This window comes from Crocodylus siamensis, chromosome 4, assembly GCF_052110815.1.
Source record: "Crocodylus siamensis isolate JL-2025a chromosome 4, ASM5211081v1, whole genome shotgun sequence".
Classification (NCBI taxonomy): Eukaryota; Metazoa; Chordata; order Crocodylia; family Crocodylidae; genus Crocodylus; species Crocodylus siamensis.
This window is the reverse complement of record NC_143398.1, coordinates 15,871,416-15,893,395: the sequence shown is the minus strand read 5'-3', so window position 1 is coordinate 15,893,395 and position 21,980 is coordinate 15,871,416. Positions and strand designations below refer to the sequence as shown.

At 42.6% G+C, this 21,980-nt stretch overlaps 1 protein-coding gene across 5 annotated transcripts in view; it reads right to left on the bottom strand.

Moving 5' to 3' along the window:
- The window catches only part of SEMA3D (semaphorin 3D), a 208,760-nt gene that overhangs the window by 34,815 nt on the left and 151,965 nt on the right, over positions 1 to 21,980 (bottom strand). For all 5 annotated transcript variants that reach the window (XM_090041869.1, XM_090041868.1, XM_090041870.1 and 2 more), the window contains 3 exons: positions 17,886 to 18,000; positions 17,415 to 17,484; positions 14,340 to 14,484 (listed from right to left, as the gene is read on the bottom strand). In XM_090041869.1, the coding sequence (XP_089897995.1) occupies positions 14,340 to 14,484; positions 17,415 to 17,484; positions 17,886 to 18,000 (330 nt within the window). The remainder of the gene's footprint in view (positions 1 to 14,339; positions 14,485 to 17,414; positions 17,485 to 17,885; positions 18,001 to 21,980) is intronic.

The window sequence follows — 21,980 nt, the reverse complement described above, 5'->3', positions numbered from 1 at the left end:
ATTTCAACTATGCTTATGGTCTAACCCCCACCGTGCCTATCGTCTCTCAGCATCACGAGGTCAACTGTATCAAGAAGATGCAAATAATAAGGAGTGAGACAAATGGGGCACTAACTGGGCTGAGGATAGGCACAAGATGCTGGCTTCCAAATGTACTTCACACACCACTATGATTTCTGCCACGGTGTCTTTCACATATGGAAAAACCTTCCTATAAACATCCCCAATGCTACCTCATTACGCCACATTGAATAAAACTTCCTTAAAACGTCTTTGCCATGGTGCCTGCAGAAAACTCGTCAAGGGTTGATCTACTATTTACTGCCCACTATGATTGTCATAAAAGGGTTGGCTGAATAATCCTTGTGCCTCCTGCCAGATGGAGCCGTAACACAGAATGTTAGGAGGGACGGCTGGTGAAGAAGTCTCTCTGCAGCGTGCTTGGGCAAAACTAAGGCTTGTGGTGAGTGTTTTGTAATCATCCTTCACAGCTGATTTAAGCAGAGAGAACAGAACTCATCTCCATGCTAAGTTTTCAAATAACAAATTTTCAATTTGACAAGCTTTCTACCTCCGATGCCAGCTAAAGGCTCAGTGGTTAAGACTTGCTGCAGTACAAAAGAGTCAGCATAATGCAAAACATTCACACTATGTAAATACTATGCCAAATACTTAGGGCACCCTTCCTACATGGTTAGTGGGTGTTCTTCCAATGACTAAACAGCTACGGTTACCAGGAAAAACATTTTCCTAGCAGATTCATTACTAGACATGGATCGTGTGATACTTTTCCCCCCTTTGTACATTACAATTTCCTACGCGCAACTTCTATTGTATTATTGAGAACTCTGTATTAAGGAGCTCACAGAATTTTAGCAGTGATCAACCATGCAGACTTTGATTCTATAAGCAGATCATACATTCAAATGCAAAATCCAATTGGTACAGTTTATCTAAGTCAAAAAGATGAATTTGCTTAGTTTGGCATGTAGCCAAAGTAGATAGTAGCCTCCAAAACTATTCTCTTGAAGGAGAGGGATTAATATTTACATACAGAACTTCAAAAACCCTTGAAAAAAGAAACTAGTTAGGAAAAAAATGCTTAACAAAACTATTTTTTTTCAAAATGACCTACATGATCTGGAGCACCTAAGTTTAGTTTACAGAAGTGATCTAGGCCCATTTTTAAGGGCAGTATGGTGCCTGAAACACAGGTTGATGCCCCATGACATCTAAGCACCTAAAATTAGACTTGCATTAGGCTTGTCTGTATCTTTAAGTGGCTAAATCATATTAAAAGCATTACTTAGGAACTTAAGATGTATAGAAGGTAAGTACAATTTAGGATCTTTAGTCACTTTTGAAAACTGTACCCCACATTTTTGGATGGCACTGAATTGCAACTAGTTGAATGTCAATGCACATCCTTCTATAATCATGTCAGCCTACAACAGGATACATCTCCATAGCTAAAAATCAAGCAGAAAATGCAGATGCATTTACATTACTGCAGTGTGATGAGTATTCACAAAACACCTCTGAAAACACAGAGTTTTGTAAAACAAAGGAGGAGCAGGGATTTCAATTGCCTATTGAAAACTAGGCTCCTTTGGAAATATATTTTCTTTTGGAGCAAGTTATTCCTAGTGGCTTTCTGCCAGCGTTTGAACAAGATCATTATCCTCTGGTTTGCTGAACGTGATCTCCCATGTTCTATTCTCTTCCATGCTTTCACAAATGAAAGTCATTACAAGGGTAGTCCCTGGAGATAGGCTCCAGTCAGATTCATTTGTGGAGATAACAATGTTATTTTAATACATTTAAGCAGAGAACGATTTACTTTGATACTATGTAGCTAAAGACTACAGAATACTGTGACAAATCAAAAAATCAATTGAGGCCAGTCAAGAGCTTTTAGATTTCTAGAAAAATATAAACGGGACCATAGTAACATGAAAGGATGCAATTTGGGCACAGCAACCACCACAAACAAGCCAAACCATAGACACAAAGTACACTTTTTAGGTCCAATGCCAGAGAAATAGCTCTTCTTAACTATCCAAACCTGATTCTCTTCCCACTTTTACTGGGTTTAAACCTCAAAAAAAATCTACTGATTTGAGTGCTGATGTTATTCATTTGGGGTTTGAGTCAACTGCTGAAGTCACTGAAAAGTATTTCAGGTTTCATTTTCTCCACTAAGCTTAGGATCAGGCCTTTGCACCAGCATGTGCTGGAAGAGAATCAAGGCCATTGTCCCCTGGTTCCAAACGTTCAATTGCTCTCTGACACTGAAATTTCTCTCTTTTCCCCTTGTGTGTATTTTTCTGTAGCACACATTATCACTTGCTAAATATATTACATTCATGTCTCACAGTCCATATATTTGAAAGCTTTCTGTGTGGCCTCATTTACGGCTGAATCATTTTTTCTCTGAATACCAGTTTGAAAAAATGGATGAGTGTCTGGGCCCAAATGATTTTGCACTTGTTGCCAATGTAAAATCTTTATACATCTTGCTAGAAATGCTGAAGTGGAAAAAGAACTTGGGCAGCAGAGCAAAAAAACAGGAACAACAGTAAAGCATCTAGCAACATGAAAACATTTAACAGTTACACTATTCCCCAGGTCTCCAGTCCTGCAGCATGTGATATGGAGCAGTCTCTGCTCATCAAGTTCAGTGAGGCTCCATGCAAACTTTTATACTGATCAGTTAGCATGATTAGGGACTAAACTTGATCCAAAACTTGTTTAAGTCAATGGGATTCCCAATGGCTTCCGTGGTCTTTGAATCAGATCCTAAGATATCAGCACGAGTGAGAGCAGCTGGTCAGGTGGAACTGTGTTATACTTGGCAAAGATAGCTGCTTCCATCAGCCTCTCAGACAGTGGCATAGTTTAGTGGAGGGCCAAAGGGTTTTTGCCTTTTACAAAGTTACCAAACAGCTGTTTAAAGCTTTCTCCACCCATAATTATAGACCATCTCTTGAGATCTTTGCTTCCTTCCATGCTAATCAGCTTGATATATAACTGTAGAAGCAAGGTGGCAGATTAGGTGAATGAAGAAGCCTTTCACCTCCTAAAGCTTGAGTCATATCCTGGCATGTGTCAGAAGTGGAAATGAGACTTGTGATCTCTATGTTATCTGCGGTTGGACATTAATTCACATCAGCAGTGGCCAGCTGTTGCCCTCAGAATCCATCATCCTTTCTTACTGACAGGAATTGACAGGAGTATTCATATATATCAAAGGGGTACATGACTTAAATATCAAGAGTGCTACATATTAGGTGTGCAAAGCGGGCCCTATTCGATTTGGATTAGGATTCAGCTAGAATCAGGGACAATGATTTGATTTGTTGATTAGGATCGCTGTCCCTGATTCGTTTCGGCCAAATCCAAATCTGAAGATTCAATGCTGATTCAGAGAATCAGTGATTTGGACACAGGCACAGCTTTAAAAGGTTTTTCTACATACCTTGAGCAGGCAAAGCTCACGATCGCTGCAATGCTGGGGCACATGGAGTGTCCCACAGGAGTGCGGGATGGCCTTCCATGTGCTTGGCGGTGAACTCAGAAGTGGACAGAAGTACCTCCTCTCCACTTCTGGGTCTGCTGGGGAATGCGCACGGGGGGACCTGGGTGCACCCCCCCAGACCCAGGAGGCACCAGTTGCTGAGCCCCCTGTGCGCTCCCTGCTGGACCCAGAAGTGGACTCGATATGCTTCTGGTCTACTTCCAGGTCTGCTGCCAAAAAGCGCTGGGGAGCCCCCCACGCTTCTGTGGGATGCTCCATGCACCCCAGCACTGCAGCACTCAAAGCACCTGCTACCTAGAAGTATGCAGAAAAAAACGTTTCAAGCTGTGTCTATGTCTGAACCTTTCTGAATGTCTCTGAGATTCAGAGGGTTCCAATTAGATTCAGAGAGATTAAAGGGTCCTCTGATTCGATTCAGCTTAGGAGATTTGCCCACCGAATTGGGCCAAATTTCCGCCAAATCAAATCAGGGACCGAAGCTTCACACAGCCCTACTACATATAAGGCTGAGAAAGAACTTCATTAACCCGCATTGCTTCTTATGAACAAATCTCATCATAGCATCTGCGTACCTTCCCATTTTGACGTGACTGACATCTCTAGTGGAGTTTCTGTGTAGGCAATATGCAAAGAACAGGCCAGATCCTATTCAATCTATTAAGTGCCTAAATTAATTCAGGCAAATAAGTGGGATCTACCCACGATGGAATAGGATCTGGCTCAACATATCCATAGTATATGTTACTCTTGCCAGATTTATTTGGTTCATTGTTTTTAACACTGTTACTTGCACATGCACTCACAAATTAAAAAGGACCAGAGGGGAAAAAAAAAAAATTAATACATGCTTGGAACATCTATGTTCACCCACTACGTAAAATATTCACCAAATGTTGATGGATTGATTCAATATTCACCGATGTCTATTTTTCACTGACTTCAGTGGGAGTTCACTTAGGCAATAACTGCATTAGGCTTAATTCTAATCTTAGTTATATTGGCATGAACTCAGAAAAAAGTGCAGTGAAGTTGTTAGTTTGCACAGATGTAACGAAGATCAGAATCAGAATCTGGCCAGCTGGTCAGACTGCACTGAGCTGCCCATTGGTGAGGAAAGCAATGTGGGCTGGAGGCTGGACCGCTAGACAAGGTTTCATTCCGGACACTACCACTGACCTGCTGGGTAACCCTGGGTGTGTCACTCAACACCTTTTTGCCTAAATTTGCTCATCTGTAAAATGAGGTGATACTTTCCTCTTTTATAAAGTATATTAGTGTCTATTGATTAAAACATAGAATCATAGAAAATTAAGGTTGCAAAGGACCTCAGGAGGTCACCTGCTCCAACCCACTGCTCAAAGCAGGACCATCCCCAACTAAATCATTCCAGTCAAAGCTTCGTCTAGCTGGGTTTTGAAAATCTCCAAGGATGGAGCTTCCACAACCTCTCTGGGTAACCTGTTCCAGTGTTTTATTACCCTCCTAGTGAGAAACTTCTTCCTAATATCTAACTTAAACTTCCCTTGCTGCAACTTTAGATCATTGTCTCTTGTTCTGTCATTTGCCATCACTGAGAACAATCTAGCTCTATTCTTTTTTGAACCCCTGAAGTTGAAGGCTGCTATTAAATCCCCTCCCAGTCTTCTCTTCTCTAGACTAAATAAACCCTGTTCCCTCAGTCTTTCCTTATAAGTCATGTGCCCCAGCCCCCTCACCGTTTTTGTTGCCCTCCGCTGGACTCCCTCCAATTGTCCACATCCTTTCTGCAGTGCGTTATATAAGTGTGCCAAAAATGTGTGCAAATTATTTGCAAAATGAGGAAGGCCAAATTATTTGCAAAATGGGGAATTTGAGATAGAGTTCCTATGGGAAGTGAAAGAAACTCAGGGGCTTCCCAGATAATAACAGGGAGAAGGTTCAGCAACATAGAAGATGTTGCCCTTCTCTTTTTTCTTCTATAGTCCAAAGGAAATCTGCACAATTGAAATCTAAACCAGGTCAGATGTTGGTAAATTAAGCCTAATCTTTCTCAAATAAAATATAATGGAGGTTAATATGGCTACATTGCACATACAGAAGCTTTGTTTTATTATCTGCTTGTTTTGTTAAATTAGTAGTTGAATGCAGCCCTGAGTGTATGGCTCAGAAAATGTGAAATGAGTCTGCATTAACATTCTGGAGCAACCCTGGCCAAGATTTTTAAAAGCAATTGCAAAAATCTCTCATTTGGATTAAATGGTTCATTTACCAAAATGTGGAGTACTTCACAGGTCCTAACGAAACCAGTAAGAGCTACTGGATGCTGGGTGTATCTACATGTGCCACTAAGATGACGCTATAAACTATGGCACAAGCAGATACTCGCAGGTGCAGTATTTGCATGTGCACCTGGGACCACAGCAGTTTGAGCTGGGACAGAGCAGCCCCAAACTGGCAACAAGCTGGGGAGGAAGAAGTGGGCAGCCCCAGGCTCCAGGTGGCAGCACTGGACAGCAAAGAGGCTGGCTGGGGCATGAGAGTGCCGAAACTGCAGAGCCATGTGGCTGACCCTCCAAGCCTGCGGCCAGCCTGGGGCTACACCATCCCAGCTCAAACTGCTGTGCATGGGCAGATGTGTGTTTCTGCACAGTAAGTTACTCTGCCATAAGACAGTACTGTTCCTGACAGTTTTATCTCACAGCAAATTAATGAATTTACTGCGTCCTAATACTGGTGCATATGAAGATGGTGATGCTTTACTGCGGAGCTAATTAGTCAACTCCACAGAAAGCACATGTGTAGATGCACCCACTGAGTACTCTCTGAAAAGTAGGACAATACTTTGGAAACTGCACTTTCAAATATTGGGTCATAGAGAATTACTCTGAGGGTGACTGGAATGAGAGACCTCAGCTACATGCCCTTGACTTTGCAGGTGGCGTGGCAGAGTGCTCCCTAAAGCCTTTTAAGTATGAAAGGTAAGAAGATTCATTGAGTCCTGAAAATCTGCTGTTAACTCACAGATGATTTATGTAAGGCAAGCATACCGGTAAGGAGGAGGAGGAGGAAAAAGAGGAGGAGGAGGAGGAGGAGGAGGAGGAAGTTCTTTCTGGACAAAAAAACAAAGTGAAAGATTTCACGTAATTGAGCTGCCCAATTAAAATGGGGAGATCAAAGGAGAGAGGAATGGGAGAAGTAAGGAATGCATTCCAACCTATAAAAGATCAGGAGCAACAGGAGATAAGTCTAAAAATAATAATCAAAACCTGTTCAACTTCAGTGTTTTATGAACGCACTTATTACAGCACGAAAGCTGGCCAGCCAAGAGAACAGTGGGAGTTTTTGGCCAACAGCAATATCTCCAAGGCTCATTCTCCTGGGACTCAGTCTAGGTAGATGAGAAGTAAATCACTTCTCCTACCTCCCTTTGCATTGGAAAATCTTAGCGGACAAGAAAAAGGAGAGAAATAAGATTGGTGCTTAGATATTATGGCAAGATGGTCCACTGAAAAGGGAAAGAGAAAGCAAAAGGAAGGGGGGTGGGAGTTGAACAAGAAAGTAAGACAGACATTTTAGGATAAACTAAATTTTAATTTTAGTTATTTTAGATTTTTTTCAAAAGAAACTCTAAGGACATAAAAATACAAAGAATTCAGAAGTCCCATGTCATATTTTGCTTTTACAGTTTGAAGTGGAAAGAAACCTGAAGAGACCAAATAAACAACCTCTTAAAATTGGATTGAGGGATGGCTTCTTCCTTTGGGTACCTCTTTTCAAGGTTGAAGTATTGGTTGGGATAAAAGACTATGCCATGGATTTCCTACCAGACCTTTGACAAGTCAGTTAATGAGAAATTGCAGACCCACTGAAGTAACTAGGAGTTTTGCCATGGACTTCAATGTTAGACCTGTGAAAATGTCATTAGTACCTCCTAACTGAGGCTTTGCTACCCTAAATTCCTTTAAACACGTGGTTCTCAATTTCTCAGTTTTTCATCTGCAAAGTGGAAATAATTTTTTTGTTTCTCACAGAAGCACTGAGGGCGACATCCAGGAAGGTTGTAAGGTGTTCAGCTACTGCAGTGATTACAGCCAGGTACATAGGCAGAGTAAATGCTCTTATCTCCCGGACTGCTCCAAATCCTGCTATTCTGCCTTTTCCTTGGTGCTGGCAAGGAATTATAAAACCCCAATTTTAAAAAGGTGAAACACTTTACAATATATGTTAAGATCTGTGTTCATAAATAAGCCTTGGATTACTTGTACTGTTAATGGAAGTGTCCTGGGTGAGTCCTCATGCAACAAGGAAGAAACAAGCTTAAGTTGTACCTCGTTACAATTCAGATCCATTTTTTTTTTTAGAGGTGAAAGAACGTTATAATGATAATGTCTTGCTTTTCAAATAGACCTTTGTTGCAGACCTGCTTGCTTTTTATATTTAATTTTGCCCTTTCTTCAGTTCCCAGAATTAGTACTTATCAATCCTTTCCCCATTGTTTAATTTCCTGGAGCTCCCTATTAATGCCAGTAAAGGTTTGGCTGAAAGAAAAATACATTTTACACTGACAAAGCCTAAGAGTGTGTCTGTTCCCTAATACAGCATATCAGCGGTCCTTGAACTTACAAACTAACTGGGATCACAGATTCTTATCCCATTACTTGGATAAGCATATGTGACCCCTTTGCTCCTGTGGGTTCTTGCTTGTATTCCCTTCTCAGCACTGTTTCCCTTTCCCCCTTCATCCCCCTCCTCCTTTCCCACTTTTTGTAATCCATTCACTCACTCCCCTTTATACACTGCTCTATGCTATCTTTTCACAGCATCTGATGGAGTGAACTCGAGTTCACGATAGCTTATGTTCTATACGTATCTTATTTAGTCTGTAAGATGCATCTCCACCCTGCCTTTTGCCTTGAACTGACACCAGAGGGCAAGCAAGCAATGCCAGTGAGAAAGGAACTGAAGCAAATAAGGGCTCCTGCTGTCTGTAACTGTCTAGCATTGTAAAGTCCTGACATCATGGTCATGTTGGGAGTTTATCTCTGACACAAATTGCCACAGGAAGCATTTTGTCAAAATTTCAATATCAAAGTGGCCACAGCATATATAGCAAGCAGCTTTATTTACTCAGGAGATAGAGATAGCAGAGCTGAATGTTAAATTAGGGTGACAGTCTCTTGCTTCTGTATAAATGCCTAACGGAAGTCAATGCATCTCTGCAAAGCCAAACATCAAAGGAAATGCATTTCACAGTGTATTCATTTTTGTGTGCTGCCAGTTGTTTAAAACATAAGAAATATAATGAAATCAGGAGCAACGCTACGCATGCTAATTTTATCGCTTATTTTTATAGTCATATAGTCACTTTGTATTCTAGTGTTTGACAAAATTAAAAGGACTAGATTGCATCTATTTAATATTCCCTTAGCACCACGTGAGTTAATCTATCCAACAGAAAGCTCTGGTGGCTTTTGTCTTTGGGCACAATGGTCACTTTTACACATGCTCCAGGGATGGGGGGCGGGGGGCAGTGTTTTAATTAGAGTAGCTCTGAGAACCACTCTAATTAAAACGTTGCCGCACCTCCTGTATCAGCATCCCTGTGCTTAAAAACAGGGGCAGGGGTGATTGAACTAAAGCTTGCTTGGTGAGGTCTAGTTCAAGTGCCCACCACCATGTTTAAGCTTGGGGACGCTAATACACAAGACTCAGGAGGCTGCTGGAGCATGGCATTTGCCACGCTCCAGCAGACCCAGTTAATCGAGTCTGCTCCAACATGTTGGGATTCCAGTGTCCAGGGAGCAGCCAGAACACCCCTAAGCCCTGCAGTATATCTCCCCCTGCTTGACTACTGATGTTGAAAATCTGCATAACCATTAAGCAGAAGAGCAGAAGACCTGCGAGGCTTCTCTGTCAAATTGGATTTCTGTCTCTCTCTGACAAAATTGAAGACTACTCACACAGGATTTTGGTTTAGCTTACTATAACAAAGAAGTGTTTAGCTTACTATAACAAAGAAGTGTGAAAGGAAATATTAATAAAAATCCTAATTTGGACTTGTAACAGGGGGCCTGCTTGGGGCCGATCCAACTGTGGCCCACCCACCTGTTCTTGGGCCAAACACCTGCGTTCTCGCCCACCACGCCTTGACGTTAATTAGTTAATCGATGTTAATCAAGCGGGAGGCTGCCCATTTCCTGCCCCGATGCCAGGGGGCGCTATTTGAGGCTCCTTTCCTCCTCTACACCACAGCCCAAGCCTCACAGATGGCATCTTGATGTTTCTTCAATCGCTGGCCCCCACACTGGGCCCCCGAATCCTACTATTGAACCCCACCTGGCTTTCTCCGCAGGCGGACTCTTCCACCGTCATACTGGGCAACATAGCTCCCTGAACTGCTTCCCCCACTGGGACCTTTGGCTGCTAGCCCTGGCCCACCTACAGGCCAGTCAGAACCCCAAGCACTCAGCTCTTGGGCATTCCTCATGGTGGGCCCCCAGCCCTTCGCCCCTTCTGGTTCTGGCCCCAGCATGGGCCAGTCAGGGGAAGTTCAGACAGGCCTGAATCTATGGCCCTTACTCTTCTTCATGGGGTCCACCTTCCCGACCCTCCAACAAGGGGTAATCCACCCAGTTGTGGGGGCTAGGGGTTAGGGTGCCCGGACCCACCTTTCACCAGGGTGGTAACTGGCATGGCATTTCCTGGGGGCTCCTGCACCACTGGGAGCCCCACCAGGGCACCCACACCCAGCAGGGTGTAGTTTTAGGTTGTACCCAGGACCAAGAGCCTCCTATCCATCCCCTACAGCTCCTCCCTTACCTCCAAATGATATCAGCAGCCCTCTGGCCAGGCAATGTTGTTGCCTGGCCTCTCGCAGCTGAACTGCCCTGTTTGTACGGGCAGCCCTCAGTTCAAAATGGCTGCCCTCATCAGGCACCTGGTAGCTCCCAGCTCCAGGCCCTTAAAGTGGCAGGCACAACCAGTGCCCTGCCACAGGATTCTATATCCCAAACCTCTGATTTCAGTGATTTTCTCATATGGGATGGTTCTATCTCAATATTGAAAACAGGATCCATTTTCAAAAATATGTAATAGAAATAATTACTATTTTATGTGTTAATATGTTCACTTAATGCATAAATAAATATGACCGACACTCTCTTTCCTAGAATCCTCTTGACTACCAGTCAGACCCTTGCTCAAACTCTTACTCAAGTCCATGGAATCAGGACTGAATGAGGAGGTCCTCAGGACTTCAACTTTCTATAGAACTATTTTCTCATGGTTGTTATCAGCAGGGATCTGGGTTTTCAGTTTCCCCATGGATAAACAGAAAATGACGATTTTCTCCTTTACCAAGAAAAATGCAGATTTTTCATTTTAACAGAGAAACATGTGGAGTTTGCTCTTTTGCAAAGAACTCTCTGCAGGCTGGCAAAGTTCCAACCTGCAGTGGGCTGAAGGCAGCGGGAGGAGGGTGGTCAGGTAAGTGGTGCCCTATACATGTATATGTAGATGGGTACCAGGTCCCATAGGTAAGTGGGGGACAGGGACTGAGGACCCCATAGTGAGGGTGGGAGGGAGGGAGACAGTTGGGTAGGGCAGGGCTGGGGCTGCTGGCCAGCCAGGCAGTGCATGCGGCTTGGGGCCACAAACCGCAGCTGCAGAGTGGGCACCAGCAGGAAGTGGGATGGGGTCACAGGTGGCTTGTCCAGGTGTCGGGGGGAGGTCATCTCCCTGCTGCTCCACACACTCCCACAGGGTGGCACGTGGGACCCGTGCCCCCCAGATCTGTGTGCAGGATGGGGGTGGCTGTGGGCTGGCTGCTGTGGGCTCAGGCTCCCAACCCTGCTTCCCCCTCCGGGGCCACTGCAGCCCAGAGGGTGGGACCCAGCACAGCAGGGCAGCACAGGGCTAGGCAGGGAAGCTCACTGTGACTGCTGCGAGCCCCATACTGCCCCGGTGAGGATCCCCTGTCTGCCACACAACAGTGAGAGCACAACAATGTGCTGACATCCCTGCTGTCTAGACATCCCTGCTGCTTTAGGGCAGACAGGGGGCATGTTACCAGGGCAGCATGGGGCTCACAGTGGTGGCAATGAGCTTTCCCACCCAGCCCTGTTCTGTCCTGCCATGCCAGGTCCCACCTGCTGGGCCACGGAGGCCCCAGTGGAGGGCAGCAGGGCAGGGAGCCCGAGCCCACAGCAGGCAGCTGGAAGCTGACCCCACCCCACCCCACACATAGATCTGGGGGGCAAGGGACCCTCTTGACCACCCGGAATGTGCACAGTGGCAGGGAGCTGGCTCCACCCCCCAAGTCCACAGCAGGCAGCCTGCACCTACCCCCCATGAGCTCCGCTCCAGCCATACCACACGTGAGTGAGCTGCAGCAGCCACCACCTCTCACAGGTAGTGGCCAAGGCCTGCTACTAAGTGGGGCAGGGAGCTGCAGACTTGGGTCCCTCACCCCATACCACTGGCCTGCTCCAGTAGGGTTGGGAGGGACAGGGGCTGTGGATGGGGAGTGAGAAGCATCAGCAGGGCCCAAGGGGTTGTGCGTGGGGAGTGAGGGGCCTGGACTTGGGTCCTGGTGAGCTAAGGGGGCAGGGAGACCTGTGATTTTTCCATGATAAAAATCCCAAAATCAACTATGAAAATGTATAGGTACTTAGAATTTATTTTACTATAGTGACTGAGCCACTGGTAGGCTTCCACATTGCTTTAAAGTTGTAAATGTATCAATAAAACTTTATGTTCAATTGATACGTATATACGTATGTAGTGGCATTTCATTTCAGTCATGGATCCTGCGGTTTTTATCAGTGAATTTGTGATTTTTTTTATCAGGGAAAACTAGGATTCCTAGTTATCAGGTGTTTACAGGAAGTCATTGTAGACTTAAGAAGTGGAGCTTATTGAGAGCATTGGTTTGTCATTAAACTTTCCGAAATTTAACATTCTCTCAACTAGGTGCATGGAAATCAGCCAGTAGAATCACAGACATGCCTACTTGTGACTCACACATGAGGCATATGATGGTTAATATACAATAAATGATTGACACTACAATCCCTCAGGCAGTGTATGTATTTTAGTACAGTATATTCAACCTTTTCAGACACAACAAAGCTAGGCAGGGAAGCTCACTGTGACTCCTGTGAGCCCCATACTGCCCCGGGGAGGATCCCCTGTCTGCCACACAACAGTGAGAGCACAACACTGTGCTGACATCCCTGCTGGGATAAGGGCCTTGTTACACAGTAATTTTGGCCAGCTCCTGGAACTCTTAACACCTGAATTGTCCTCACATTAAGAGCTGAAATTAGTTTTAAGTGCTCGTTAGGTAGCTCAAAGTTAAGCCACTCCAGGGCAGGATTATCTCTGATCTGTTTTACCCAACTTGCGTTACACTCTGGCGCAGCCACTCTAGGCTACACCTTAGTGTAAACACCCCACTCAGCCCCTCTCCCCTGCCCATGCTAGCACCCCAAATCCCCATTTCCTGCCCCTCTGTCAGCCTGCCCCCAATTATTTGTGGCTGCTCATGCTGTCTGTCCCAGGGGAGCAGACAGGGGAGGGTTTGTGCAGGCAGTCACATATAAGCTGGCAGGTGGTATGGAGAAGCCCTGGGGCAGGGGGGAACCAGGGGAGTGCCTAGGGGATAGTGGGAGAAGCCCAGAATGGAGGGATGGGATTATTTCTTTTCAGTCCTCCAGACTCCTGCTTGCCTGAATGTGCAATGCCTCCAAACTTGAGCTAGCACTAACACCAAGCTTGAGCTAGCACTAACAACATACAATATTTGAATGGTGCACAGCATAACATATAACAAGGCCCTATATCTAGTTCTTTAGACACTAGGTGAAATATTTTTTTCATAATAATGTTGTCCACTGCTGTCCAACTGTAGTGAAGGTTGACATTTTGCATCTGAATTTTTATGAAATTTCAAATTTTGAAATGCCAAAAAGTTGAGACAAGATTTTGAAATGTATTTTTTGTTTTTGTTTTTGACTTTTCCCTTAAGTTTTGCCTGGTCACTTGTACCCAGAGAATTATTTGAAAATGTTTTTTGATAATAAGTTTAATAAGTTCCTATCACTTTTTCATCAGCATTATTTAAAATGAGCCATTATTTATATTTGTTTTATATACATACTTTATAGAATAGAATTACCACACACAGAGATGGATGGATAGATCATTAGAGACAGACAAACACATAGACACACAGACTGATAGACATTATCAGGGAAATGTTATATTGCCTCTATTTAAAGTGTGTGTGTGTGTGTGTGTATATGTATGTGTGTGTGTGTACGTACATACATATGCCCACAACCTACCTATTCTTACAGATACTCATTGTTTCAGCCAACAATAGAGGCTGAAACAATGACTACATCTAAGGAGAATTTTACCAAAATACAAAGTCCTATTAAAAGCTAAGATTTTAAAAACTAAGTACATCATCATTATTTAATATTTAAAAAATAAATGTACTCAGAGGTTTATGAAGTACTGATGTTTCATACATGATCTCCACCTACAGATAGAAAAATAGCCAAAAAACAGGCAACCAGAACATGAGTGATAATGAGTGAGGAAACAGACAGTCTGAGCACAATGTTATCTAAGAGAAACGGAAGACGTATATAAAAAGGGTAGGTAGAACCTGGAGTTGTCAGCCTGAGCAAGAGTTGAAAGGATAATTTAAAACATCCTGAGAGTACAATATCAGTTACTAATTTTGGGGGGGGGGGGGGGGGCGAGGAAGGTCCTCTGAGTAAAAATAGAAGCATACTCTTAAAGAGATACATACTGTACCAGGTCTTGGATACGGGATGCGACCTTCATATTGTACCCATCGATGATCCACACTTTCTTTATGAGCATAAGGACCATTGAACACAGCTCTGATATCAGCCATGCTGTACACACATACTGCAGAGCCCTTGAATACAGAGCTGAAAGAAAATAATCATATTTACATGGACTTAAACATATTTATAAAAGCATATTTATAAATTATATCTACATTACAGAACTGATCCAAAGTCCACTGAAGATAATATAATGATCCTCACTGACTCAGATTGGCTTCGTATATATCCCTATTCCTGATTGTTACTGTGGTTGAGTACTATTTACAATTTATGTACATTATGGATGGCAGAATCACAGAATAGTAGGCTGGAGGGAACCTTAGGAGGTCACTTAGTCCCACGACTTCAAGGCAGAATCATTTCTGACTAAGCCATCCCAGTCAAGTGTCTCTTGAAAAATGTCTATAACCTCTCTGGATAGTCTCTTCCAATGCTTAATAACCATCACCCTACATTTCCCTTTCTGTAATTTAAGACCACTACTCCTTGTTCTGTCTTCTGTGGCCACAGAAATGAATCCATCTCCATCCTTCAGGTACTTGAAGCCTGCTACCAAATATCACTGACAACCCTATACGCCACCTCATCTTTAGTTCTTCAAACTAAATAATCCTAGTTATTTTAGACCATCCTAATAAATGTCCTGGATCTCTAATAATTTCTTGTCACTCTCCACTGGATTCTGCCTAATTTGTCCATATCTTTCTTGAATTGAGGAATCCTAAATGGGATACAGTACTCCAGTTGAGGCCTTACAAGTGCTATTAGAGCAGGAAAATCACTTCCCTTGATTTGGAAATGGCACTGCTATTAATACAGCCCAGTATACTATCAGCCTCTTTTTGCAACAAGATGACACTGTTAGCTTATACAGTATTGTAAGTTATCAGGTCAAAGGTTACCAGGCTATACTTAATATCACTGAGAAATACAATTTAAAGCTTTGCTCTGTTGGAGCCTAGGCTTGTCAAATCTGTGAACATCCTGGATGCATGTTTTAACCTAGGGATTGAAGGGATCTGGAGATAATGGGGCAATTGGCAGAGGTCCTGGATGATTGGAAAAGGGCAAATGTAGTGTCCATTTTTGAGAAAGGGAAGGAGGATCCAGGGAATTACAGACCCACCTCAATCCCTGGAAAAATCATGGAGCAGGTCCTCAAGAAATCGATTTTTAAGCACCTGGAGAAGGCGGTAATTAGGAAGAGTCAGCATGGATGCAACAAGAGCAAGTCATGCTTGACCAACCCCTTTGCCTTCTATGATGAGGTGAATGACTCTGTGAATGTGGGAAGAGTAGTGGACGTGATATACCTTGACTTTAGCAAGGCTTTTGGTATGACCTCACTCAACATTCACCTTCCCTGTGAAGACTGAGGTGAAAAAGGCACTGAGCACTTCAGCCTTTTCTGCATCCTGTGCCACTAGGTTGCCTCCCCCATTTTAGTAAGAGACCCAAAACCTTCCCTGATCTTCTTCTTCATACTGCCGTATGTGCAGAAACCCTTCTTGTAACCCTTTATGTCCTTTGCTAATTGCAACCCCAATTGTACTTTGGCCTCCTGATTTCATCCCTTCATGTCTGAGAAGTATTTTTACACTCCTCTGTAGTTGTTAGTCCAAGTTTCCAATACTTGTAAGCTTCCTTTTTGTGTTTTAGCTCACTGTAGAGTTCCCTGCTAAGCCAAGCTGGTCTTTTGCCATACTTTCTACTCTTCCTGTGCAAAAGGATGGCTCATTCCTGCACCCTCAGTAAGGTTTCCTTAAAATACAATCAGCTATCCCATACGCCTTTCCCCCCCAGACTGGTGTTTTAGAGGATCCTGCCCATCAGTTCCCTAAGCGAGTCAAAGTTGGCTTTTCTGATGTCCAGAGTCCATACTTTGGTGCTCTCCTTTCATCCTTTCCTTAGGATCATGAACTCAATCATCTCATGGTCACTGCTGCCCAAGTTGCCATCCACTACTACAATCCCCACCAATTTTTCCCTGTTTGTGAGCAGGAGGTCAAGAAGAGCATGGCCCCTAGTTGCCCTCTCTAACAGTAGCATCAGGAAGTTGTCCCCAACCCTCTCCAACAACTTCTGCTAGCTGTTTGAAGAAAGCCTCATCTATTTCATCCTCCTGGTCTGGTGGTCTACAGCACACATCCACCACAACTTCACCTTTGGTTCTGCTCTTTGCCTCTAACCCTGAGGCAACATGCCTGTCTCCAGTTTCATTCTGGAGCTCTAAGAAAACATACAGCTCTTTTGCATAAAGCACAACTCCCCCTCCAGTTCTCTCCTGCCTATCCTTCTTGAACCTATCCATGACCACGCTCCAGTCACGCGAGCTCCCACCAAGTCTCTGTTATCCCAGTCACATCATAGTTTCACAATTGTTCGCTGACTTCCAATTCTTGTTTGTTTCTCAGCTCCTTTGATGAAGATAGTTTTATTAAATTACCCCATAGACTGTACTGTGGAGGTCCTCACAAGGGTATCTGTGCTACAGAATATACTATTTGCCTTAACAAGGAAAGGAGGAAGCATTATTTTTCTACCACCTTCACCTGTAAATGAGGCTGTAGTACTATAACCCGTCTGTTATTGTAAGTGACCTTCTGCTAGATGACTCTGAGATACAACCCTGTTTAATATACAAAGATATTCAAGATCAGCCAACAGAGGGGAATGAAGGGGCTTCACAGGGAGGTGCTGAGTTCTCAGTCAAGATGTTCAAGAAGTTATGAATTTTGAAATTCAATTACATCATAAACTAGAAAAAATAAATAATATTTTTGTGAAGTTTTCATTCTTGTTTTAAACTACCTTTTGAAGATCAGGCACCTATTTAGCTACCTAGAAAGAATATGGGAAACTAACTTCATGCACCTATTTTTGAAAACATAAGTCATAATGATTAGCAGTCCAATTCTTGTTCAGACCAACTCCCTTTGACCTGAAGGCATTTTTCCCTTAATGAAGCTTTCAGGAGTGGATTTCAAGGGTGAATGTAACCCTACACATACCTTGAAGTGGTGAAGACTCCATACACTAGAGGGTTTCTCTCATCTCTTGTAGAAAGTAAGAATATATCTTCTGCAATAGGAAAAGTGTATTTTTATTAAATAGCCATTAAACACTTCCACATTCACCACCTTTTTATGTGACACTTTGTAAACATACAATAAATCCTGACACTTCTTTGATTTTGAATTTTTGCCCAGCGAATTATACTAAAGTGCTGAGTTATTCTGACTATGAAAGGGCTGATTTCTACATGGAACCAGATGAATATCTCTCCAAAGGAAGAAAGGAGAGTAAAAATAATTCTGACTGAGCTTACACTTGATTTAAATCAGCAATAATTTTGTTAATGTCAATGCAGCTGCCAGTGCTGGGAAATGTGATGATAGATTGAGGCCCAAAACTGCCGTCAAGCAAAACAAATATATAAAATGGAGTCACAGAATAAAATCACAAAAGTTACTTCAACTTACGGAGCTCATCAAAATGTGTGTCTGCTCCCTCAGGCCCAGGTATTGAACACACCAGCCTTGCTTTAAGGAAAGTTGTCCACTTATTTATGAGGCTCCGCTGACCGCCCATATCATTCTAATTGAGAAAGACAGATAGTTTTGCTTAACAAACATTTGAGGAAAATAAAGGACTTTACCTAAATATCTGAAACTTCTAATGATGCCCTTTCAAGTCATTTTTATAACCATGCTTCTGGTCTTGTGTTAAATTCTGACCACACCTATATCATCATCTGTGTGCATGAATGCACACATGTGTTTGTCTATGTGCACATGCATGCACATACATATAGCAGAATAAAGATTAAGGGGAAGAGTTTGACATAAACATTTCTCTAGAGAGAAAGGCTGAGGATAGCAGGTGCAGGACCTCCTGGAGTTAACGCTGTAGTGTGATTTGCTTTACAACTTCACTGTCATTTGTTTATAACCTTGTGATTTTTACCTTTTCAGCTGGAGTATGTGAGACTTGTTCTTCTACATTTATAGATTCACAGATTATCCCAAATGTGTTTGGGATGGCCAAATGTGTTTTGAGAGGCCCAGCGAGGGACCTGGGCATAGATCAATACAGTGCTGAGAAACCCCAATGGGGGACCAGTTGGTGGACTAGGGCCATGTGAAGGCCCGTGGACAGCCTCCCTACTACTATTATTATTATTATTATTATTATTATTATATTTCCATCAAGGTGTGGCAGACGAGAAGGCAAGATGCCTTAAGGGCTAAGCAGGGCACAGTCGCAGAGCCATCAGGGGGTATCACAGCCATCCCTGGTTATCCCAATGTGCTACACACAATCAAAATGATACAATCATAAAAATAAAGAAAAGTACATAAGCAGTACATAGCTCTGAGCTTTTCCTTCACTTGTCTGTTCTGATGACTCCAGCTCTGTATACCTATTAGTGTGCTAAATAGGTTGTTGGAGGATGCTGCAGACAGTCAAAAGACTTTTAAATAATTTCTAAGTAGCTGTGTGGAGGTTGGAGGGTTGTTGGGAAAGAAAAGATTGTTGGGAGTGAAATGAGAAGAACTGCCTAGGTTTTAGTCAGGTCCCGTCAGACAGTCTGCTGCTATTGTAGGCTGGAAAATACATCATAGAGACTATGACTCAGCCAAAGCGTTTAAGCAAGTGATTATCATGAAGCCCGTAAGTAGTCCCACCAGTTTCCTCAAGTTAAGGACAAGGCCAAGTACTTTCTGGATAGGGTTTTCAGCAAGTAATTGAAGATATGCAACATATTTCCATCAATTGAATAGGAACACACAAGGAGAAAGGGCAGTGTCATGTGGCTAGTAAACTCTTCACAGACTACTACAAAATGCTTCATGGCCCACAAAGTTTAAGTTTCTGGCACAGAAATTAGAGATGGAAAATAGCCTCTGCCTCATCTGGGTCATTCAATTCCAAGCAGAGCTCCAGAGCCTCTCTTCCAGTAGCACCACCACTTGTAAAGGAAAGATCAAGAGTCAGAAAAAGAATGGGGCTCAGGAGAGACTTCAAGAAGGATTCTTTTTTTAAAAAAAAATATGCAGACAACACTGTACATCTCCATTCAATCCTATCTGGATAATACAGTTTCTGTGTTCCTGTAATGCCTGACTAGCTTCTTTGATGAAAAGCTGATTTTAACTGTCCAGAAAACAGAATGATAACATGATGAAGGTTGTGACTGCTCTATCTGCTGAGCCTAACTCATGATAAGAAGGTTTATGGCCTATGCATAAAATTGGAAGAATACTTTACTCCTGGATTTGCAGATAGCAACGGAGGCTCTTACTGCTTTTGAGACCTGTGCTTATCTAAATAAGTGGTGGTTTCCCCTCATGATGCAGACACCACCATGTTTCCTCTAGATGAAATTGTCAGCTCTAGAAGTTCGCTCGCAAGCATCAGCTACAGAAAAACATGGCTATTCTACCTGCTGATTGCAGTGTGTCAACGTGAGCGCATTAGTTCTGTGCTCTGTGAACAGCACAGGTATCTATCAACTTCCAATTTTAATGCAAGGCACTGGCTCTGCCCGACAAAGCTGTGCTCACTTTGGGAATACTGTTATTTCAGTAAATACCTCCCTTGTTCAGTCATCACCAAAGTTGAAATTCTAGCCCTGTTGAAATTAGCCAAGGCATTTTTGCTGGCAGTCCTTAGATTCTCCCACATGAGCATTAAAAGGTTCTGGTGTGGATTCCCAATCCATCACAGCTCATCTTTACTGACCTCATAGTCTGTTCAAAGCATGCCTCAGTCAAATGTCTGCTAGAGATGGGGGTGATATATGGAAAGGTGACTATTATCAGTCTCTCTTTTGTGGCCTACTTGATATAATATCTGATTGTACTTGATCACTGCTATAATAAGATGATAAAGTTCATAAATGCAGAGGCTGAGTAAACAGCTGACTTCTAAAAGGGGGGAACAAGAAGAGAAGAGAGTAAGGAAATGAGAGGAAAAAGATCAATAAAAGGAAGTCCAAGAAGGGGGGGGGGCAGAAAACCCAGAAGAGGAAAGGATGCAGAACAAAAACAGTAAGTGGATTTTCATGTGGTGTAAATCTGCATTGTAGCACTAATTCCAATGATTCTACATAGATTTACAGCAGTTGAAAATATGACCCAGCATTCCTAAAGAGGCCTGGACCATGAAAAAAAATCTTGTCTGAAAGAAAGCAGTGGTAAGGATGCAGAAGAATAGCTACTGAAATATGAATAGCTTAGTTTTCCATTGTAAAAGTCATAGCCATCCTAACTGCAACGCACGAACAGTCCAAAGGTATCTGAAATCTTATCTCCGTAAGTATCACTGTCTATGGCTCCCAAACACACTGGATTAGTAGTGTTTACAATAAACTTTGTTACATTACAGAAAAAAGCACTTAAGGCTGCATATTTCTTTCTGTATATAAATAAAGATTTAATTAGCACTTACTGCTTTGTAATCTCACAAGCTGTAACAGATACCAATGCTTCCGCCTGAAATGCCTTCTAGAATATAAAGAAGTGACTGTAAGCTCTGTTACTCATGTGCGGCTGGGAGTTACAGGCAGCTTTAGATTAACTGCCAACTGGAAGCAGAAAGTTTAACTTGAGAGACTGTTATAGTAGGATTAAAATAAAAGACTGCACATAAATTAACTAAGGAATAAAGGAAAACATACCATTAAGATGTCTAAAGGGATTTAAATGGTGGAGTACATAAAGACATCCCAACTATGTCTATAACTATTAGAGTTGGTCAACGTAAATCAATAGAACATTTCTTCCTGTTTGAAAATGGAGTTTCATACAATCCAAATGCTTCGCTGGACTATGTTAACTTGACAAAAAATAGACCGACGTGTTCAAAATAATTATTTCAGTAGTTTCATTCTGAAAATCTTTTTTATTAATTTAAAATTTAAAATTTTAGCTTTTTGTTAAGTCTGAGAAGGCAATCAGATTTTGAGATTTCAGAATTTCCAGTGGAAAGGAACACCCAGTTGCCATGACTTCTGGTAACGGTTCAGCTATTTGAGGCAACAGTAAAATAAAGACAGGTGTGGTAGGAAGTAGAGATGCTTTCATAAAAATCAAGAAGGCATCCCAGTTAAAGGCCAGAATAAAACATTTGTAAAAGAGATCAAGGGCTGATCCTGGTGGTTTGAGTGAGTACTTCTACGGCTGTACACATTCTTTCACAACATTAATGGTCTGATCCAACTCTAATTCGTCAGTAGACAGGCTCTGGGACTCCAGTAGGACTTGCATGTAAACCATTACTCATAAATCGGCACAAGAAAGAACAACAGCTTTTTGTAGCAGCTCCATTTTGAAAAACTGCATTTGATCTTCCTTCCTCATATCAAAGTGCAGGTGCATTTTAACCTGTGCCTTCTTTCTGTAATAATATTACAGAAGTCTCTTTCTGATCTGCAATTTGCAAAATGACTGGTTTCTAAACTGTCAAGTTAAAGGGTAAGGTGACAAAGCAACAACCTTTTCTAGAAATCAAACTAAATTCAGACAAAAATTGATCAGAAACTTTTTTCAGTTCACAAGTCAAATTAGGTCAAT